Here is a 20,043-nt window from a genome sequence, read left to right as displayed (position 1 = left end):
GTACCCATCTCAGACTATTTTATCAGGGAGGTCATTTATGAATATCAGGAATAATAAAGGTTCAAGGATCAACCCCTGAAGTACACGCACATTTATATTATATTGTTTAGATATACGACCAGCGAGGACAACCTAGATTTTTCTCTTATTTAAGAATGGTTTAATTATGTTAAGTATTCGTCCAGTAATACCATAAGATCTGATTTTCATGAGAAGACCATCGTGTCATACCATATCAAAAGCCTTAGATATATCTGGGCTACTGCCCCCTCTTCCCCTGCCTTATCCAGTGCATGATATATACGTTCAGAGATTACAGTTAGAATATATGCAGTAGAACGGCTTGTCTAAATCTATATTAATAGTCAGACAGAAGTTTAGCAACTGCAAGGTGGTGGACTAGAACTTGATTAATTATGGACTCAAATATTTTTGCGAAAAGAGGAAGGAGGCTAATGGGGCAATAATTTAATTGATCAGTTCTTTCGCCAGAATTCTTGTAAACTGGCACCACAGAAGCAATTTTCCAACAGTCAGGAAAGCATGATTTGTTAAGACATTTGTTGAAGAGTTTGGAGAGAACTGGAGCAACCTCAATGGATCATTTTTTTAATAGTACAGCCGGGATGAGATCAGGTCCACATGCTTTTGATGTGTCTAGGTTTTTTATGATATCATGTACTTGAGAAGGGGTGATTTTCAGATCACCTAGTGTGGTTTCAGTTCGCAAAGGAAAATCAGAGAGGGGGTGGGTTGCTCGGTTCAAAGTAGAGTTAGACTGACGGGCAAGCATGTTAGCTTTCTCATTTGCCATGCAAACAACCTCATGATTGTTGGATAGTGGGGGAATTGTTGATTGCCCATTTTTTACTATACTGTTGTAAATTTTCCAGAAATCAAGAGTTCCTAATTACATTACATTGAATTTCTGCATGTCAGTACAGTCTGGGAAGCAGGGACCCAGGAGGGAACTCCCAAGTGCAGCAGTCTGAGAAAAAAAGGTATTTGAGAAGCAGAAGGCTTTATGGTATCTAGGGATCTTTACAGCATAGGAATGAGATTCTGCTATTTGTTGGGTTTGTCAAGGGTATTGTCGTCGAGGAGGTACTAGTGCTTTGCATTCGTCAGCACTTGCCATTGAAATACTTGTAAAACAAACACAATGATGGCACTTAAAAAGAAATTGAGTCTAGAGTAACAATGATCTTTTAGCAAACAAAGTAATAAAAATGCCATGGGTAGAATAAAGACCCGAGTGGCAGACAATCTGGACAATGCAGATGAATACAGCAAACCACAAGGAGAAAAGTTTTCTTCTACTTCAATTCATCCCAAAGGTACATAGTCACGAAGACTACTGTGAATTGTGGGCCAAAGTTATAGAGGCATACTAAGTGGGGAGTTGTGCAGCAAGATGCTCGTTTACATTAAATTTAAATTTCTGCATGTTTTAACAGTACAGTCATAGAAACAGGGAGCATGGAGCGGATTCCAAAGGTTAACAGTTTGGGGAAAGAAGCCATTAGCGTAGAAAGCCATTTACCATCTGGGAACTTCTACAGTAAAGGAGTGGAATTTAACTGATTGTCGGGTTTGCCAAGGGTATTGACGTAAGAAGGCATAAGTCCGGCAAGTTCGCCGGAGCACATTTCATTACATAAAAATTTTAAAATGACAATATTTTTAACCAAATAATACATTTTAGCATCACAACTTTTATAAAAGTAGTATTCATTTTATAAATTCATTTTATAAATTCATTTTATAAATAAATTTATAAAATAATTGTTATCAAAGAGTAAATCTTTAACAAAGCAAAATTTATCAAGAAAAACTCAATAACAAGGAGAGTAAAAACAATAATATTAAATGAAAGATGAAGAATAGCGGTTGTATATAACTTTATTGTATCAGCCGAAACATAGGGGAAATTTAAGAAAAAACCTCTTTAGACCATGGTATTTCAAAGCTAAATGCTTTTTATCAGAAGAGAATGGCCAGAGTTATACAAAATGCAAATATATAAAAAAAAAAACTGGCTTAATGACATTTAGAAATGAAATGAAGGAATAGGAGTAAAGTAGGTACAACATATTAGGGTAAATCGGAAGGGTAGTATAGATGTATGTAATAATTTTAAAAAATATAGGCCACTATGATCATTATAAATAAATTCATAGATAAATTTATAAATAAATTACACATTTTGCTAACGATTTCATCAACATGGCTTAAGAAAAAAAAAAAAAAAAACTCATGAAATAAATTTATAAATAAATTAAAGAAATAAACTCATAAATAAATTTCTAAGTAGTATTTATAAATAAACTTAATTTAAGACTAAACACTATCATGTGACAAAAATAAAAAAATTATGTATTATAAATGAAAATGACAGAAATAAAGTAGAATTAAAAACACAAGTTATAGAAAAAAAGGTAGTGTACAGACACAGCGGCCTTGAAAGAAAATGGCCACAGAGTTCAAGTTTTATGTAAAAACTGAAACTTAAAGAAATTCTTACTCCACATATAAATTATAAAAATAATTGTTTGTAAGGAAAGTTTGCTTTGCTTAGAAAGTTTTGTATTGAACAATGAAATCTATCTTTTGAACTTTTCCATCTCCTGCCATCAATTACAGACTGTGAATAATGGTTCAATGCACACAATAAATTACAGATTTATCACTTCCAGGAATTTGCTATTAACCAATGTTTGGCAATCTGTTGAGCCATTTTGAAATTGTTAGCCAGCTTCATGACAAGTTGAAATATTATTATTTTTTCAGTCCGCATGAAATCATTGTCATAAACATCAATTACAAGACTTGTTGGATACATTCTAAAAACTCAAGTCATTTTCTTTTGAGGCCGCAGTGTCTGCACATTACAACAAAACAAAAAAAAATATTAAAAGATAAAAAATATTTTTCCCAGAAATGTTGAACTAACCACAACAAAAGACTGGCACAAACACACCAGCAGGGATAGGCAAGGTATTCGCTACAGCACCCATCCAAAACTGAAATAAATATAAATTCATTATGAACAAGCTTTTTAGTGATGTATTAAATTCAAATTAAAGTTTCAAAACATTCAAAGTTGAAATGATATTCCAAGTCACTTCATGTCTATGTGTTATCAACTTTCACGGACACTTTAAAAAAAAAAAAAAAAAAAAAAGTTTATTGTCCAGAAAACAAACAAAAATAAAGCAAAATCTGTATGGTGTATGTATCCGTGACAAAATTTTAAAAAATCATATTCCAAAAATCATGTAAATTAATCAAGTAATTTTATTTTTAAATAAGAAAATAATATTTTATGAATTACCGAACAACAGTTATCTTGTCTGCCATTTTGAAAAAAACAAAAACAAAAAAAAACACATGGCAATAACTAAATAATTCAAACTTGCGAGATTTATGTTGTAATGCCTACAAATTCCCATTAATTACTTAAAAATGATCTTTATGAAAATAAATAATGATTTTTGGAATATGATATTTTCATTTCATCATAAATATGTACATCATACAGATTATATTTTTGATATGGGAGAATTCTGGACAAGGACCTATTTTGTAATAAAATATTTGTTTTTATTTGAAACCTTGAGAAACCAAAATGGATTGATGTTTATTCAGGATTAAATCAATCTGAATTCTTCCGATTGTATGAAATTAGTCCGTTTTTGTAATCAAGACATCGTATGGGTTAAATGGTGATCATGCCAATCATTTGGATCATAACCTCTAATAATACGTTGTGTCTATTTCAATATGCATATGCATAAACAGCTATTTTTTTTTGCAGGTGAGACAAAGGGAGGAAATTCAATTTATATACAAACAAATGTAAACATTAGCAGCAGTCGCCTCAGACAGCACCAAAATGAACAGAGGTTGGGCCGTTTCTGAAATGTCTTTTTCCATGTTGACTGCGTTATGCTGCTGGTCCTGTGCAGTTCTAGGAGATCCACCTTGCCAGGCTTTGCCAGTTCTTTGAGAATTAGTTTATTGCTAATTGGCAGAGGCACCCCAACCGAGGAATATCAGTAGGGCTGCTCAGGCATTTTTTGCAGGCTAGAGTACTTCTCTTCTGGGACGTTAGCTCTTCAATCCCACTTTCTGATCCTTGTGTCACATCTTCTCATCATGAGAAGGAGATAAATAAATTAGAAGTTCCCTAAAATCCAACCCTTCCTCATCGTGGTAGAGGTGATGGAAATGTGATGGTGTCAGAGCTTTGCTGTAGGAAACCAGTTCCTGGCATGGTGGATAGGCCAGACTCCAAGTAGTCTGAGGGCTGCAACTTGCCTAAAAGAGTTCAATAAACTTGTGTCATTTTGATTTCTGCTTAAAAGAAGTCATGCAAGTGTATACCTTATGATTTATGTTTACGTAATTCTTGTTTAATTTTAAAACTTTATATGAAAAAAAAGTCTTTACTTTGAAATGCTTGTATTTTTAATAAAATATGTTAGAATCAAAATATTTTTTTGGAGTTTTTTTTTTTATTTGAAATTTTTTTTTTCAGAATGGTTTTATATAATAAAATTTTCTTAAAAGTTTACATAAAAATAGTCTTTGAAATGTTTTTTCATGACACATGTAAAAAACAAAAAACATATCAAAATAAAGAACATTTGCAAAAAATTTACTTTAATTCACCAACATTAGACAAACTTTTGCAGATAACTATGCAAGTTTCGCTTGATTATCCATACCAATAAAATGTGAATAAAAGAAAAAAAAAAATATCCGATTCAACAGAAGATTTGTAATATAAAATAAACATCTAAAAAATTTATTTATTAACAAGGGGAAGGTCCCACACAGTTTTTAGCAAAGCTTCAGTCCCAAGTGAGGTTTTGCAATTTTACTGTCCAGTGTCCTAACGAAAGCTGCCGACAGACTATAAACTATTCAGAGGATATGGTGGATGGCCAACTCATAGCTGGAATTGCAAACACAGAATATCAGTGCAAGCTGTTGGCAGAAGCCAATATTGTGACAACAGTAGAACAGAAATTTCACAGACTGATTAGTCTAGAGACAATGGATACATCAACGAAATAAACTGTGTGAAGGGTGTGGGGGGACATCACACCCCAACGGGCTAAAAGGACGGAAAAACTGTCCGCAGCGGGAACTCAGATACCATAATGGTAGAATTACTGGACACTTACAAAACGAGTTTCGAAAACGAGAGAAGTTGACAACGGAATCAATGAGGGATTCAACACACCAGTCAAAAATATTTAGCAGCAGAGTAGGAGGAAGCTCAGCGTTTTGTGAGCAAAAACAGAAATTAGCAGCAATACCACATCTTGCCTGGAGCAGGGATAGATTCAAAAGAAGCCTCCCCGCCAAACCACTACCCTCCATAAAAGTCAAAGTATCTTTGATACCACAGTCCCATGCCTAATTTGGGTTGCCTTAGATAAGGGGACTTGCCGTCAAATACACGATATCCAAGCCATTGCAGACACTGGTGCTCAAATATGTTCAAGTGGTCCTGAAATACAGTAGTATTGGGATGCACTAGAGACGTGCCAATACTCACTACGCATAGGATATGCAGAATTATGAATGGCCTACTACATATTAAGGAAATAATCTTTATGCGTATTAAAGTTGGCCTTTAAGAAACCAGACAACCGTTTACGTATCAGACATGTCAACCTCAAATAATGGGATAGCACCATGTGAACGTCCCCAAAAGAGAAACGGTTCTGAACCTACAAGAATCCTGTTTACCCTTATTGGAAATAATAGGGAACGTTTAGAACAATGGTTACAGGAGCACTTCAAATGAGGTGCATTCAACACCTGGCCCAATTAACTGTTACAAGTGATGTCAGAGAGACCACTGAATATAAAGTTTGCCCCGGGTAGCAAAACCATCAGTTGTGCACAAACCATTCCTGTCTTCCATCATTGGAAAAAGGTGAAGGAAGATTTAGATAGGGATGTTGTGTTGGGCATCATTGAGCTAGTACCAGCAGGTACGCTTACGGTCTGGTGTTTGAGGATGGTGGTTGCACCAAAGAAGGACAGATCACCAAGAAGGACAGTGGAAAAAAAAATACAAAAATTGAATGCTGCAATGATGAGGGAAATCCATCACACTCCGTCTCCATTTGACCAAGTGTTTGTTGTGTCTGCACGAACTAAGAAAACAGTTCTAGATGCATAGAATGAATATCAGTTTACTACTCTGCCAAAGTCGTGACCACATTCATAACAGAATAGGGCCATTATTGGTACCTTAGAGCACCTCTGGGGATGGGTATATTTGCCGGTTCAACAACATTATGGTAGACATGCCCTGAAAGGCTCATTGCTTTGATGATACCCTTCTCTGGGATAAAACTATAGAATTTGCTTTCTGGCACACAGTGGATTATATCACACTATTGTGGCAGAAATGGAATCGTCTTCAATCCCCATAAGTTTCAATTTACAGATGATGAAGTCGAATTTGCTGGCTTTTTAATAACTGCTGACAGCATAAAGCCAACTAAAAAAATGACTGAAGCCATTCTCAATTTCCCGATGCCAACAAACATCACTGGCGTCAGATCATTGTTTGAACTTGTTAACCAAATATCATATGCATTTTCACAGTCCAATATCATGTCTCCCTTTCGAGAATTGCTGCACAAAAAGAACCACAAATTCTATTGGGATGCTACCCTAAACAAGCTTCTCGAAGAATAAAAAAAAAAACAGTGTTCGGAAAATCTTGATAAGGACCACTGGAAAATAATTTTGGCTGGATCCTATTTTATGAAGGATGCAGAATCTTACTACTTCCCCATAGAGTGAGAAGCTCTGGCATTGATATACAGATTGGAGTCTTGTAGGATGTTTGCTTTGGGGTGTCCAGATTTATTGTTTACAGCGGACCACCAGCCACTGGTAAAAATATTCTCAGATCAGGTTCTGGAAAACAATAAACTCATTTGTTTTCTTTCAAAGAATGATCATTAATGTACAGGTTCCAGATTAAGCATGCTCCTGGATAACTTAATGCCGCACTGGACTGCACCTCTCAATATCTGGCACCATCAAGATATAGCAGATTAAAGACAACCAATACTACTCAGCAAATCTAGGGGACCATGCAAGCATCAATCACAGCCACGTACGCACATGACCCCAAATTTCAAGCTATAACTATAGGGATAGAATCGTGGCAGCTGTGACCACTAATGAGGAATGCTGAATGTTAACGACATATATACAAGATTGGTTCCTGAAGTCACGACACATACTACCACCAAAAGTCTGGTAATTCTGGCCGATAGCAGAACAACTATATTGTTTGGAAGGGGTACCCATAAAAGGGGATAAAATTCTGATACCAAAGCAGCTTAGAGCTGAAATATTAAAGGTACTGTACACCACCCATCAAGGAGTGAATGGAATGTTAGCTAATGCTAGACAACAATTATTTTGACACCCGTCTAGACGCTAATATCCTACAAACAAGGGCACTTTGTCGAAAATGCAATTCAATCATGCCATCCCCACCGAAAGAACCACTAATCCAGAATTTCCATTTCAAACGACTGTCGTGATTTGCATGAGAAGAGAAGATTATCTCAGATTATCACCAGCCAAAATATTATATGGTCGAACAATAAGGGATTACCTCCCTATACTTCGCGAGAAGTACTGGATTCATGATCGTTGGGCAGAAATCAAAGAATTGAGAAAAAAGGTGATGGCAAAAAGGCATGTGCGAAACAAAAAACAGTACAACATGCACAGTCATCCACTCCAACAGCTTCAGGTCGGCGAATCCATTCAGGTACAGAATCAGGAGAAACCATATTTGCGACGATGGACAAAAATGAAGAGAGTTGTCGAAACCATGAGTAATAGACAATAGCTGACATGTTTGGATGGAAGCGGCAGGATCATACTATACAATCGTTTTCTGCGGAAGATTTAACCGATCATGGATAAAACCAGATTAATCACCCGCACAACCACCCCATCAACCATCTCCTTAAAGACCAAGACTGGAGGACAGCATCACCTTGTGTGACATACACGAGATGATGGACACGAGTGGAAAAGATGGATGATGATGTAGTGATGGCAGACGACTCAATCAGGCACAAACCAACGAACCCGATACCGTGACACGGTATGAGAGTAACACGACCACCAAGACCATTATCCCCACAAATGTGAGGACCATCTCACAACTACACAGAACTGTCCCAACAAGTGACCACAAAACACCGGTGTTGTGGTTATAAGCTGGGGGGGGGGGACATGTAGAGAATGGGGACAACCGATGAGACGGGTTGGAAAAAACTGGAACACCGGTCATCATCCGATGTTATAAATTCAGCACTAGTCTTGGGCTCGGGAGACTTTTAAATCCACTTTACATGGTGAACCATGATTATTTTCAATAATTTGAATGGTCACAACTCCAGTTCTAAGGGTCCGATATTAAAAAACTAAAGATCATCTTTCTTTTGTTTTTTATGCTCTTTTCAATGATGTTTGATTTGAGTTTTTGGGGTGTGTGGTCTGGCATTGCTACTTACAGTCATAATTATATACAATAATAAGGTGACGTAGATGTTGGTGGCAGGTGGATTCCAGTGATGTAGAATTTCCTCTTCTTCTAAGTCATCAGCTTGGCCTGCTGTCCATGTGATGTTGCTGAAAAGTTCATTGATAGCTTGACGTGCCGTAAGCTGGCAAAAAATAAAAATGAGAAGTGTTTATTTTACTTTCAGAAAATTTGTTTTTAAGATCAAATATTCAAAATGTACATTTTTTTTTCATTGTTTGATTTTATTTGGTTTGGATTATTTATTGCTGAATCAAGTAATTTTCAAATATTTATTTATGGAGTTTAGTTTGGCCGTTTTGTTTTATGTCATTAACGCTTTTCAGTTTACTTAATGCTGAATTCAGCAATTTGTAAAAATGTTTTTATGCTTCAAATTCTTTATTTATTCAAATATTTATTTGTGGTGTTTGGTTGTGACTTTATTGCGGTGAAAAAAAGTAAAAAAAAAAAAAATATCAAAGATCTAAAAATTAAAATGGGAGACATATCCAATCTGTTGGTTTGTTTTATGGCATATCAACCACCTATGAGTTATTTAATCTATAAATATGAAAGCGAAAATGTATGTATGTATGTATGCTTTTCCTCGATGTCCACAAAAGGCTTCTTTCAGAGAAGCGCTCGCTTCACAACTTCTAAAAACTTTTTATATCATCTAGAAATTGTAATATCTCGCAGTTAACCACGGAGCTTGCCCGTCTATTTAATTTTATTGACTTTCAAACGTTAATTATTCGACATTTCCCGCATCGGCACGCGTTACATTCAGTTTTCGGTATAAACAAAAAGCGAAACTCGACTCTAATCACAGGCCCAGAGCCAGTGAACGTTTGGTCAATGTCGACTTCGTCATATCAGCCGGTATCTTTCATTTCGAGACGAGGGAGCGGGTTTTTAAAAACAAACAAACCGATTTATTGACCTCATTAAAAACTGTCCCGCACAAAATGCTAACTGCTGAATAGCTATCGCCGTCATGTCAATCAAAAACACGCACCTGTTTTTTTTTTTTTTTCACACTTTACTATTTTCCAACTGCGCGTCGTCAAGGCGTTTTTTTTCACGGGCACCTGTTTTTTTTTCACAAACACCTACAAACACCTGGGCAACGCCGGGTACGCCTCGCTAGTACCAAATAAAGTCAACAAATTTAATTCGACAGGAAGGATAATCTATATAGCTATAAAAGTGAAATTGTCTGTCTGTGTGTGTACATTTTCCTACAAAACTAATCTGTCAAATTTCAGTCCACAGACTCGAGATTTGACATAAGGGTTTTGAGAAAATCTTTTTAATCAGTTTTTGGCCAGAAATTTGGCTGTCAAGGGGTCAAAGTTCAACGATTTGACCTTTGAAAACTCTACCAAATTCCTCCGCCAATTTTGGGTCTAAACACTTGAAATTTTAGATATAGGTTACTTGGACATGGATCAAACTTTTTTAACTTAATGTGAGCCCAAAACAATAAATGTTAAGGGGTTAAAATTTAAATTTAAAAATTTTTTTAAAATTTGACCTCTGTGGCCTCTACCAAATTACTCAGCTAATTTTTGGTCTAAGCATTTGAAATTTTACATAAAGTGTATTCAGACAGAGCAAGCTTTTAATCAGTTTTTGGCCGAAAATTTAGGTAACAAGGAGTCAAAGTTCAAAAGATTTGACCTTTGCGGTCTCTAGCAAAATATTCAGTCAATTTTGGGTCTAAACCTTTGAAATTTTACATAAAGGGTATTCAGACATGCAGCAAGTTTTTTTAATCAGTTTTTGCGCAAAAATTTGGCTACCAAGAGGTTAAAGTTGAAAGAGTTGACCTTTGTAGACTCTACCAAACTCCTCCGACAATTTTGGGCCTAAACACTCGAAATTTTAGATGTAGGTTATCTGGACACAAGTCAAACTTTTCAACATTATATATATATATATATATATATACATACATACACACACACAAAGTTATGAAGAGTAAGTACATAGGGCCCAAGCAAAGCTGGGCCGAACTGCTAGTTATTTATATTGCTAGAATACATTGCTTCTAGATGGAAATTTTACGAAGATGCCACCATTAAAAAAAAAAAAAAAAAAAAAAACTCACGGAATACATTGTTCTCATAAAATCAAAACATAGCTAAGGTGGTCAAAACGATGTGCTTGAAACTTTATAGTCACAATTACAACAAAAAAACAAAAAATAGTACTGTACCTGACCAGCAAAAAATTGTCCAGACCCAGGAGGGAATGTCAATGTAGAAATCAAAATGGCAATTATACCAGGATAGAGGAATCGACTGTTTAAAAAATAAAAAATAAATTTAAATTATGATTCAGTTTTTAACAATTCGATAATGTTTCAATTATTTGTATTTAAATTCATTGTTATTAACACTAAAATCAGAGAAATAAGAACAGATTTCACACAACCTAGTGATTGCTAAGTTACTGTTTTGTATCGTTTGTTTCATAAAATTTATTGACTATTCTTTGATGTTTTCCCTATCATTTGCTTTGCAAACAAAAGGTCTTTTTACTTTAGTTTTTTTTTTTATTTAGTTATTGATTTTATTTTTTTTGTAAACTATGTGGTTTTAAATTTTTTTGTCGGTTTTATTATTTTAATATTTTTTATTAAGACTTCAATAAAGTTAGTGAAACCGTGTTTTTCTCTGTATTGGTTAGTATACAAATAAAATTACATATGAACATTAAAGCTGTTTCTACTTAATTAATGATAAAACCAATTTCTTTTCAACCATTTAAAAAAATGAGATTTTAAAAACTCATACTTTAGGTATTGTTAATATGCAATTTTTTATATCCAAGGGGAACGACTTTGTTTTGAATTAAAACAAAAAAGTTATTTCCCTTCAATCAACTAAAACTTATATTTAGATTTAAAAACGGAATGGTATGGACACTTCTGAGAAGATATGATTATTAAGCTCAAAGTGTTATTCCAAAAGTGGATCATTTTACATTAAATTTATGTGAAGTGCAATTTCCTAATCTAAATCATTAAATATTGTTGTTGCTTGGTGAAGATGTACAATCCAAATGTGTTCTAATTTTTTAAGTCTGCAGAATAATTTGAAAATCACGTCATCATCTTCATCATCATAGTGTTTCAGTCCATCATCGAGCAATATCGGAAATATCCATCAGGTCCACATTAGAGCATGCCTCGCTTAAGGGTCAATCTGTTAGGACGTGTGCGATAGTTTGCGTATCGGCGTTGCAAGGACACCAAGTATCCTATACATAGCCTCACTTGTGCATGTTTTGGCAACCTTTGCTCAGGCCCCATTGAATGGTACCCATTTTTGCGGGGGAGTTCAGAGCCTGCTGAGAGATCTTTTGGTACCAGAAGAGTCTCATTGTTGTTCTGTTTGACGGATTCATTCCACCAATGCAATGGTGCTGGTGTTGTTTATCAAAGGCTGAGGACACTGGCAAAACTCTTGTGGGATGGTAGTTTCTACGGCATCCCTCAAAATCCAAACAAGGGATGGCGATTGCTGTTGCTTTGCTTTTCGCACTCTGCTATTGCTTCTCCTTGAATCTGCACATCCTGTAGACAAATGGCAGGTTGACTGATTGCAGGTTACCCATAATTATCCTGCCTTTTTTAGCGTGACATCTACTTTTGCAGTATGAGCAGTATGGTCAAAAATATAAGAATACTGATTTTTTTTACAGAAATAATACCTAAAATAATTTTTTTATTTTAAATAATAATAAACTGATTTTTAACATGTTTGCCACTTGTACAGTTTAATCACCACATAAAAAAATGAAAATATCGAAAAAAAAATGTTATATTGTGCGTATTCGTTTTGAACTGAAGATATCAAAAAAAAAAAAAAAATCACTTAATTTGATTGAGTAGTTTTTTGTTTTTTTTTACAGCGGAAAAACACATTTTTATGAGAGCGCGTTGAAGACAGACATCTTGGAATTTTTCTTAATTTTTGTTTGGAATTTAGAAGCGCCACGGGAGATAACTCCAGTTAAAGCGCCGACACTTCCTCCCCATCTTTATTACTTGCTTTTCTTCCTAAAAATAGAACATTTTGCTCAGTATCATAACAAATTGTTTTTCACTATAAAACAAAAACTACTTGATGAAATTAAGTGAATTTTTTTTTTCGGAGAACATCATTCCATAACGGATACGTACAATTTAAACTTTTTTTTCGATATTTTCATTTTTTAATGTCTTGATTAAACTGTACAAGTACCAAATGTTTATATATAGAAACAATTTTATTAATTTTGTTTTATTATATTTTTCAAATATTTTACATTCAATATTACTTAACTTAGTGGGAAGCATTGTAATGGATTAAATAATGGAACATAATATAGCAGGGTCTTCAAATTAAGTACCACTCTTTACTTGCAAGGATTTTCAAAACCAAAACTCGTCCGGATCAGTAAATATACAATTTCACCTGTTTATGTTTTCTTTTTAATCGCTTAACTTTTCCGGTTCTTTACACAAAATATCTCATTTTTGTTTTAAGAAGAATTAGAACGAGATGCAGGACCTCAAAAATACTGCAGTTTCATATTTAAGCATGACAGACAGACCCTTTTATAGAAGTGTTTGGGTGCATTATCATTAAGCAAAAAAGTTATAGCATACAAATGGGTACTTGTCCAGAATTCCCCCAATATTAAAAAACAAAAGTATAGAAAACTCTGTATAACGTACATAATCTGTGACAAAACGAAATTACCATATTCCAAAAATCATAAATTAAGTTCATTTATTTTTATAAAGAAAACCATTTTTAAGTGATTAATAGGAATTTGTAGGCATTAAAACAAATGAATTATTGTTGAGTTATCTCCCTTTGTTTCTTGACATTTTTTTTTTCAAAATGGCAGACAAGACAACCACTCTTCTATTACTCATAAAATTTAATTTTCTTATTGAAAAATAAAACTAGTTTATTAATTTATGTGATTTTCAGAATATGATATTTTCGTTTTGTCATGGATATGTACAACAAAAAGATTTTTCTTTATTTTTGTTTTTAATATAGGGGGAATTCTGGACAAGAACCAAAACATTGATGAGAAGGAATGGCTGAGGATTGCTTACTTTTTTTGAAGAAATGCTGACATTCGCTTGTGTTTCCTCGTGAAAAGGATTATCCTTCGATGAAGAAGGATGAAAAGGGATCCACCAAAACCACACGCAACACTGAAAGAAATTGAAAAAAAGAGAATAGGCATTTGATCAATTGTATTGGAAAGAATTTTAGAACAGTGAAAAACGTGTTTTATATCAACGTTTATTTATTTGACCTGATGTGCTTTTTTGTAAATGTGAAAAGAAAATCAGAACTTCACACCAACAATCTCCATAATCAAAATAGAAAACTTACAGGACTCCTCTGCTCTCAAACCATATTCACAACTCAACTTTTAAATGTTCGGCTCATTGTCCTTTCCGATCCATCCTTCTTAAAGCAGCTATTAATGCAAATCAATATCATCCATCTACAAATCAAATTATTTTTACTTTCCCCCCCCCCCCCGATTCTGGCACCTGACGTGCCAAACAGATGCATTATCACTTGTGTGAGTAATGTCTTCTGCTACATTTTTTATATCTTTTCCAGCAAAACATTTTGACATTTGATATTTAATAAAAATTTTGTTTCTGATGTTATTCTCTTTTTTATTCATAGAAAGTTTTTTTAAGGAATAATTTCTTTTCATACTTCCAAAATTATTTTTAGTAATAAATAGTATAAAATATTTATGAATGAAAAAAACAATAAAATGTAGATATAAACAAACAAAAAAAAAAAGCTTAGATTGTTCAAACAATAAAATCACATTAACTCATAGATTGGCATTTTAGATGTCTTGTTTTTTAAATGATGCATTTTAGATAACATGATAACGTACTTACTAGTAGAGTCAAAAAATGAATATTAGTTTTAAATATTATTCATCTGAAGCTAAGCCAATCAAGAAAATACCAAATTTGTGGGTATTTATCATGTATTATTTTAGTTTTAGTCAGCCATCCATATGTACATACACACAGCAACTGCCCCTTATATTATAGGTGTGCATATTTTTTAGTTTGAATTGGGACAATATTAAAAAGAGAAAGGTGTTCAAAGGGGCATAATCAAAATAAAATGCAATAGATTTAAAAGAGTCCCATTTTTAACAAAATCAATACATACCCTATGCCAGCGAATATAATGAGCTCCAATGCATCAAATGGGACTTCTGTTCTCAGAGATGTCCTAAAAAGTGCTGTTATGGTTTCTGATTATAGGAACAAGACAAAAAAAAAAAAAAAAAAAAAATTTTAAGTTAAATTATTGTTGACAAGGTTTGTTTTTTCATTTTAACATATCTTCAGTTATTTAAGTAGAAATTTTGATAATTTCTATTATTTTGACTACTATTCTTTGTTGTTATTTCATATTTCGGTCAATCTTCAATCTTTTCCTAATGCATCTTTTTGAACATGCAAACGTTTATTTGGAACTTGCAAACGTTTATTTGGAACTTGCAAACGTTTATTTGGAACTTGCAAACGTTTATTTGGAACTTGCAAACGTTTATTTGGAACTTGCAAATATTTATGCCTAACTTGGAATTTCAAACTAATTATTCGGATTACCATTCTTATCTTCAGTGTTACTCTCACAACGTTTCAGCCAATGCAATCTCGTACCTTCTTCAGGTGGATCTTGTCAAACTTGGAAAATCTGCATGGAATTTCGAATGGAGACATTTAATCCACAAGAGTAGCATTCTCTTATTCCATGATCCGTCAGTAGAAGTGCTAAGTAATTTATCACAATTGTATTCTAAATATCACCTGCACCGAGGATTGAACCTTCAACCTCCAGAATAGTGTCAGAAATGAATTTTACTTTGTCCATTACATCACTGGCTTTTGTGGACAAATCAAGTATGAATTTTAAGTGTCTTAAACCTATTTTTCTTTTTAGATGGCTGACAGAACGAAAGCATGCTTCCCGTGGGTTCATTGATGTGTTCTATTGAAATTCAGTGCAGATTCCGTTTCAACAAGATATACTTGAAAAAGATTCCCAAGTTCAACATGATACACCTGAAGAAAAAGCATCCAAAACACTGTGCGAAAAAATCTCAAGATGGGAACAGTAATCTGAATGATACAAATTATCAATCTTCATCTCAAAATTTCAGAAATATGAAATGTTTATTTTATCCACACGTGCTCAGTCATGGCCAGGTAGAAGTGATAACTATTATATTCGTCTTAATCATTATTATAGTAAGGATCGAACCTCTATCCATCCATCCAGCACAGCCAAGATTGAACTCACTACATTAGTTTGTAGTGTAATTCAAATCGTGTCGGTAGCTGAATACTTGATGCTTCGCTAGGGCTATCAAGGGTATTTTTTTTTTGTGATGCCATCATTAGACGAGGTGCCTATCATGACTTAAGAGTCCCATCTACCCTCAGGAGAAAGATAGACCGCGCCAGTTTATCAACCTGGTAGTTTACCTCACAGTACATACAGCGCCTTGCATTCCGTAATGGTCACCCATCTGATATTGGCCAGGCTCAACGTTGCTTAACTTCTGTGATCTGGCAAGAACCAATGTGTCAACGTGACTGTGCCAAACCCAAAACCGCCAAAATGAAACTTACATAACGGATAAAAGCATTGATTAATAATCAGTTTTCTGTTACACTTTTCTAGAGGTGATAATAACTAATAACAAAAAAAGAAAAACATTTTTACCATTTTTCAATTTCAAAAAGATGTACCTGAAAACAGCCGGTACATTGAGCAGAACATGAAAATAACAAGCATAATAGTGAATGTTGGTGTTTGGTTTAGTTGTTTTGTTTTATGGCATATCAACCCTTTTCGGATTATTTAATGCCGAATCCAGTAATTTTGGAAAAAGTTTTATGCTTTAAAATTGTTTATATCTTCAAATATTTATTCATCACTTTTAGTTTGGTTGTTTTGTAGAGAAAAATTGTTTTTGTTTTTGACTCTGTAGAACATGATTGAGTTTTGGAAAAGGAAAGGGAAAAAAAAACCCAATAAAATCAAAGTTTGGTGCATTTAAGCTAGGAAATCATTATCCAGTACAGCCTGGTGTGGTAGCACCAGAGAGTGTGGGTGATAAAATTTAAAGAAAAATAAGGTATTTTATTTGTAAAAAAAAAAAAATAGTCCAACTTTCTAAATTTATTTCATGCTTTCATCTTTTTTTATCATCTCTATTCAATATACAAATACTAAACAAATACTATACAAATACTAAACAAATACTATACAAATACTATACATGGAATTGATGCTAAAACAAATACTAATACTCTAGATTGATGCTAAAACTAAAAATTATGCAAAGAAAATTTTACCAATTAATTCATGGGGAAACAAGATATTTTCTTTAAAAATCCATTTTGAATCCATGTTACTTTTAGACAGTTTTTGTTGGCAGAAACAAATAAAAAACTATGCAAGTTTGAATTAGTGTCAAACACACATCTGAAGAAGGAATATTTTCACAAAATACAACACAGAACTTCCATCTGACCAATCTGACACAAGTATTAATAAAAGATAAATCTGCACAGCTTTTTATATCGTTATTAATTTGCTTCAGTTTCCGTTACACCCCTGCACTGTATTGCCATCTACTAATTTTCTTTATAAAGAAGAGATTCGTATTGAGTTATCTCCCCTCCTCCAAGGCAATTGCCTTAACTCTGGTGTTATGAACGAGAGAAAATATAAATTATTGGATTCAGAAAAATTTTTAAATTTAAAAAAAAAAAAAAAAAAAAAAAAAAAAAAAATTAGTGATATTTCATTCTCACAACTAACATATTGCGTTTTCTTACCTTCGTCTTTAAACCAAAAAGCTAACAATCGGAAAATGAGGGCGCCACAGACAGCAGAAAAAAATCCTCGCCAATAATTTCTTACAGCAAAAAAAGTAGCCGTTACCTCGATGCTAAATAAAACACCTGGAATTAGAAAGTTTTTGTTAAAAGTTAATGTTAATATCTAAACACCTTTTCCATCAGAATTATATTGTGGCTGCCATTTATAGGCTCTGGAACAACTTTTTTTATATAAATCTTATCCATCATATAAAGGGCAGTCTTGCTAAAACTTGAAAAATATGACAGTTTTTTTGTTTTGATTTTTTTTAATTGCTATAAACTTCAGAAAAATCTATCTATACTCCTATATATGAGTTTCTTTTTTTGTGTGTGTATTGATATTCATATTAAAAAATTTTTTTTTCTATTTATTTAAAAAAGAAAAGAAAACTGTTATATATGGGTCACTGAATTGCATTTATCTGCAAAAGATCTAGCTAATTTGCATATTCTTTTAAACATTCATTTTACTTAATTCCCTATTATTTTTTTTTTTTAGTTTTCTTATGGGATGATCATCTTTAGTTAACAATTACGTCTGCAGATAGTCTACATGATTTATACTTGAATAATATTTGTGTAAAAAGGTTATAGTAAACACAAATCTCTTTCTATGCATATATATTTGTTTAAAAAATTTTGCCTACCAAATTCCTCAGTCAGTTTTGGATCTACAGACATGAAACTTAATATATAGGGTATTCGAACCCATGCAAAACTTTATATTTGGGTTTTAGCCAGGGAAAATCAGTGCAAAAGTGTGAAAATTTAAAAAATGAAATTTACTAGGTGAAGGTCGAACGACGGCATTACGAATATGCATGCATGATGTAATAGCTATTAGTTCACGTTTTAATTTTTAGCTTTGCAGTAAACATGTCTATAGTCCAATCATTAACGTCAAAGAAAAAAGTGAATTGTAAGCTAAACGTTTTGGTTTCAATTCTCAGTGGTGGCGCACAAGTCTTTTTTTTTTTTTTTTTTTTTTAACTTTTTGAAATCATGACTCTATATTTGGTCCAATATAATAGAATAAATACGAAATATGCATAAATCCAAATATTATATTTAAGCGTATTTTACGACCGGGCAATGCCAGGTGGCTTGCTAATATAATTATAAAACTCTGGACTGTCCAGGTGTCCTTGCTTACTTGAATCTTGTCTTATAATAAAGTCGTATTCCTGTCGGTTCACAATTTAATTAATGTATAAAAAAAGTTCATTGTTTCACAAATTAATTTTCATATTCAAAGCAGACTTATATACATATTTATTCCAGCACGATTTCTATGTATTCAAAAGAAATCTACATAAAAGGAATAACCTCATTTGCGTATTTCATTAAAGAAATAATATTTTAATACAGGGTGACCAAAAAAAACAAACGCTAAATGGAGGCCATCTAGAACATATGCTGTAGAACGGAGAAAAAAAAAAGGCCAAAGACCCTAGTGTTTCAATGTGAGGTTCTGAATATAATAAACTAGTTATAACCAAAGTTTCATTTCATCCGGACAAAACACAAAGAAACGAGGTCTAATTAGAGTTGGGGCCCGTTTTTTTGGGGGGAGGTCACCCTGTAATTAGCTCGATGTAAATTGTTTGTTGCAATAGAATTGCTTTAGTTGTTATATTTATAGATATTATTTAAAACTGATTTATTTTTGATTTAATTTATATTTAATTTATTTTCAATTATTAATAGTAGACAACAGTTGCATTTAAAACCGGAAGTAAGCTTATTTATTTAAGTTTTGAGAGTTATTTCCCCTTTAAGTTACAAGAGTTTCTTCACATTTGATTTTTATAGACCAAGATGGATGTGTTTTAGGTTTCCCTAAACCCAAAATATGGTCACATTTCGTAACAAGTTAGAATATTTGGTGTTTCATAAATAGCATGTGACTAATCCCTCTGCCTGCAATGTATTTCAACCAGGAAACACCACGTATATACAGCTAGTAATATCTAAAATTAAACAATTCTTTGCGGTGTCAAATGGCCATTTATATCATTTAATGTTATCAAAAAGTAAACAACTTGTATTGTTATCACATAGTTAATACAGAACAGGAAATGAGTCAACATTTTTGGTGGTCCCCCGATAAAGGATGAATTTGACCTAGTAATTTACTTCCGTTCATCCATTCATTTGTTTGCACTTCTCTCAACCATGCCTTCAGTTTCTTTTTTGTAATTTTGCCCAAACATTAGTCATGATGAAAGTAAATTTTTCACTCATGGAGAGAAACTCCGCATGCTTGGTTTGTTTTCAATTTAAATTTGAAAATTAATAGATACTAATCCCAGATTTAATTCATAATTTCTTAACTATTATCATAATCATCACCAATTTTCTTCAAAGAAAGTGGGAGGAGGAGAGAAAAAAACTTAGGCAGCCTCCAGGACACTATTGAAACACCCAAATGAAATGAAGGAAGCCTCCTGAGCACCACTAAAAGCATGCTCAGGAGGGCTCCATTTTATTTGGGTGTTTC

General features: G+C 33.3%; 1 protein-coding gene across 8 annotated transcripts in view; it reads right to left on the bottom strand.

The window, feature by feature from the left end:
- LOC145270111 (chloride channel protein 2-like) overlaps nucleotides 1-20,043 on the bottom strand; it is a 328,843-nt gene that overhangs the window by 99,070 nt on the left and 209,730 nt on the right. For all 8 annotated transcript variants that reach the window (XM_080125735.1, XM_080125715.1, XM_080125717.1 and 5 more), the window contains exons 8-13: nucleotides 17,499-17,624; nucleotides 14,812-14,896; nucleotides 13,710-13,811; nucleotides 10,809-10,893; nucleotides 8,577-8,729; nucleotides 2,954-3,023 (exon numbers count right to left, since the gene is read on the bottom strand). In XM_080125735.1, coding sequence (XP_079981861.1) covers nucleotides 2,954-3,023; nucleotides 8,577-8,729; nucleotides 10,809-10,893; nucleotides 13,710-13,811; nucleotides 14,812-14,896; nucleotides 17,499-17,624 — 621 coding nt within the window. The remainder of the gene's footprint in view (nucleotides 1-2,953; nucleotides 3,024-8,576; nucleotides 8,730-10,808; nucleotides 10,894-13,709; nucleotides 13,812-14,811; nucleotides 14,897-17,498; nucleotides 17,625-20,043) is intronic.

Source organism: Euprymna scolopes, chromosome 4, assembly GCF_053919585.1.
Source record: "Euprymna scolopes isolate OS-2025 chromosome 4, ASM5391958v1, whole genome shotgun sequence".
Classification (NCBI taxonomy): domain Eukaryota; kingdom Metazoa; phylum Mollusca; class Cephalopoda; order Sepiida; family Sepiolidae; genus Euprymna; species Euprymna scolopes.
Note: the sequence above shows the minus strand (reverse complement) of the source record. Positions and strands in the feature narration are given on the sequence as shown.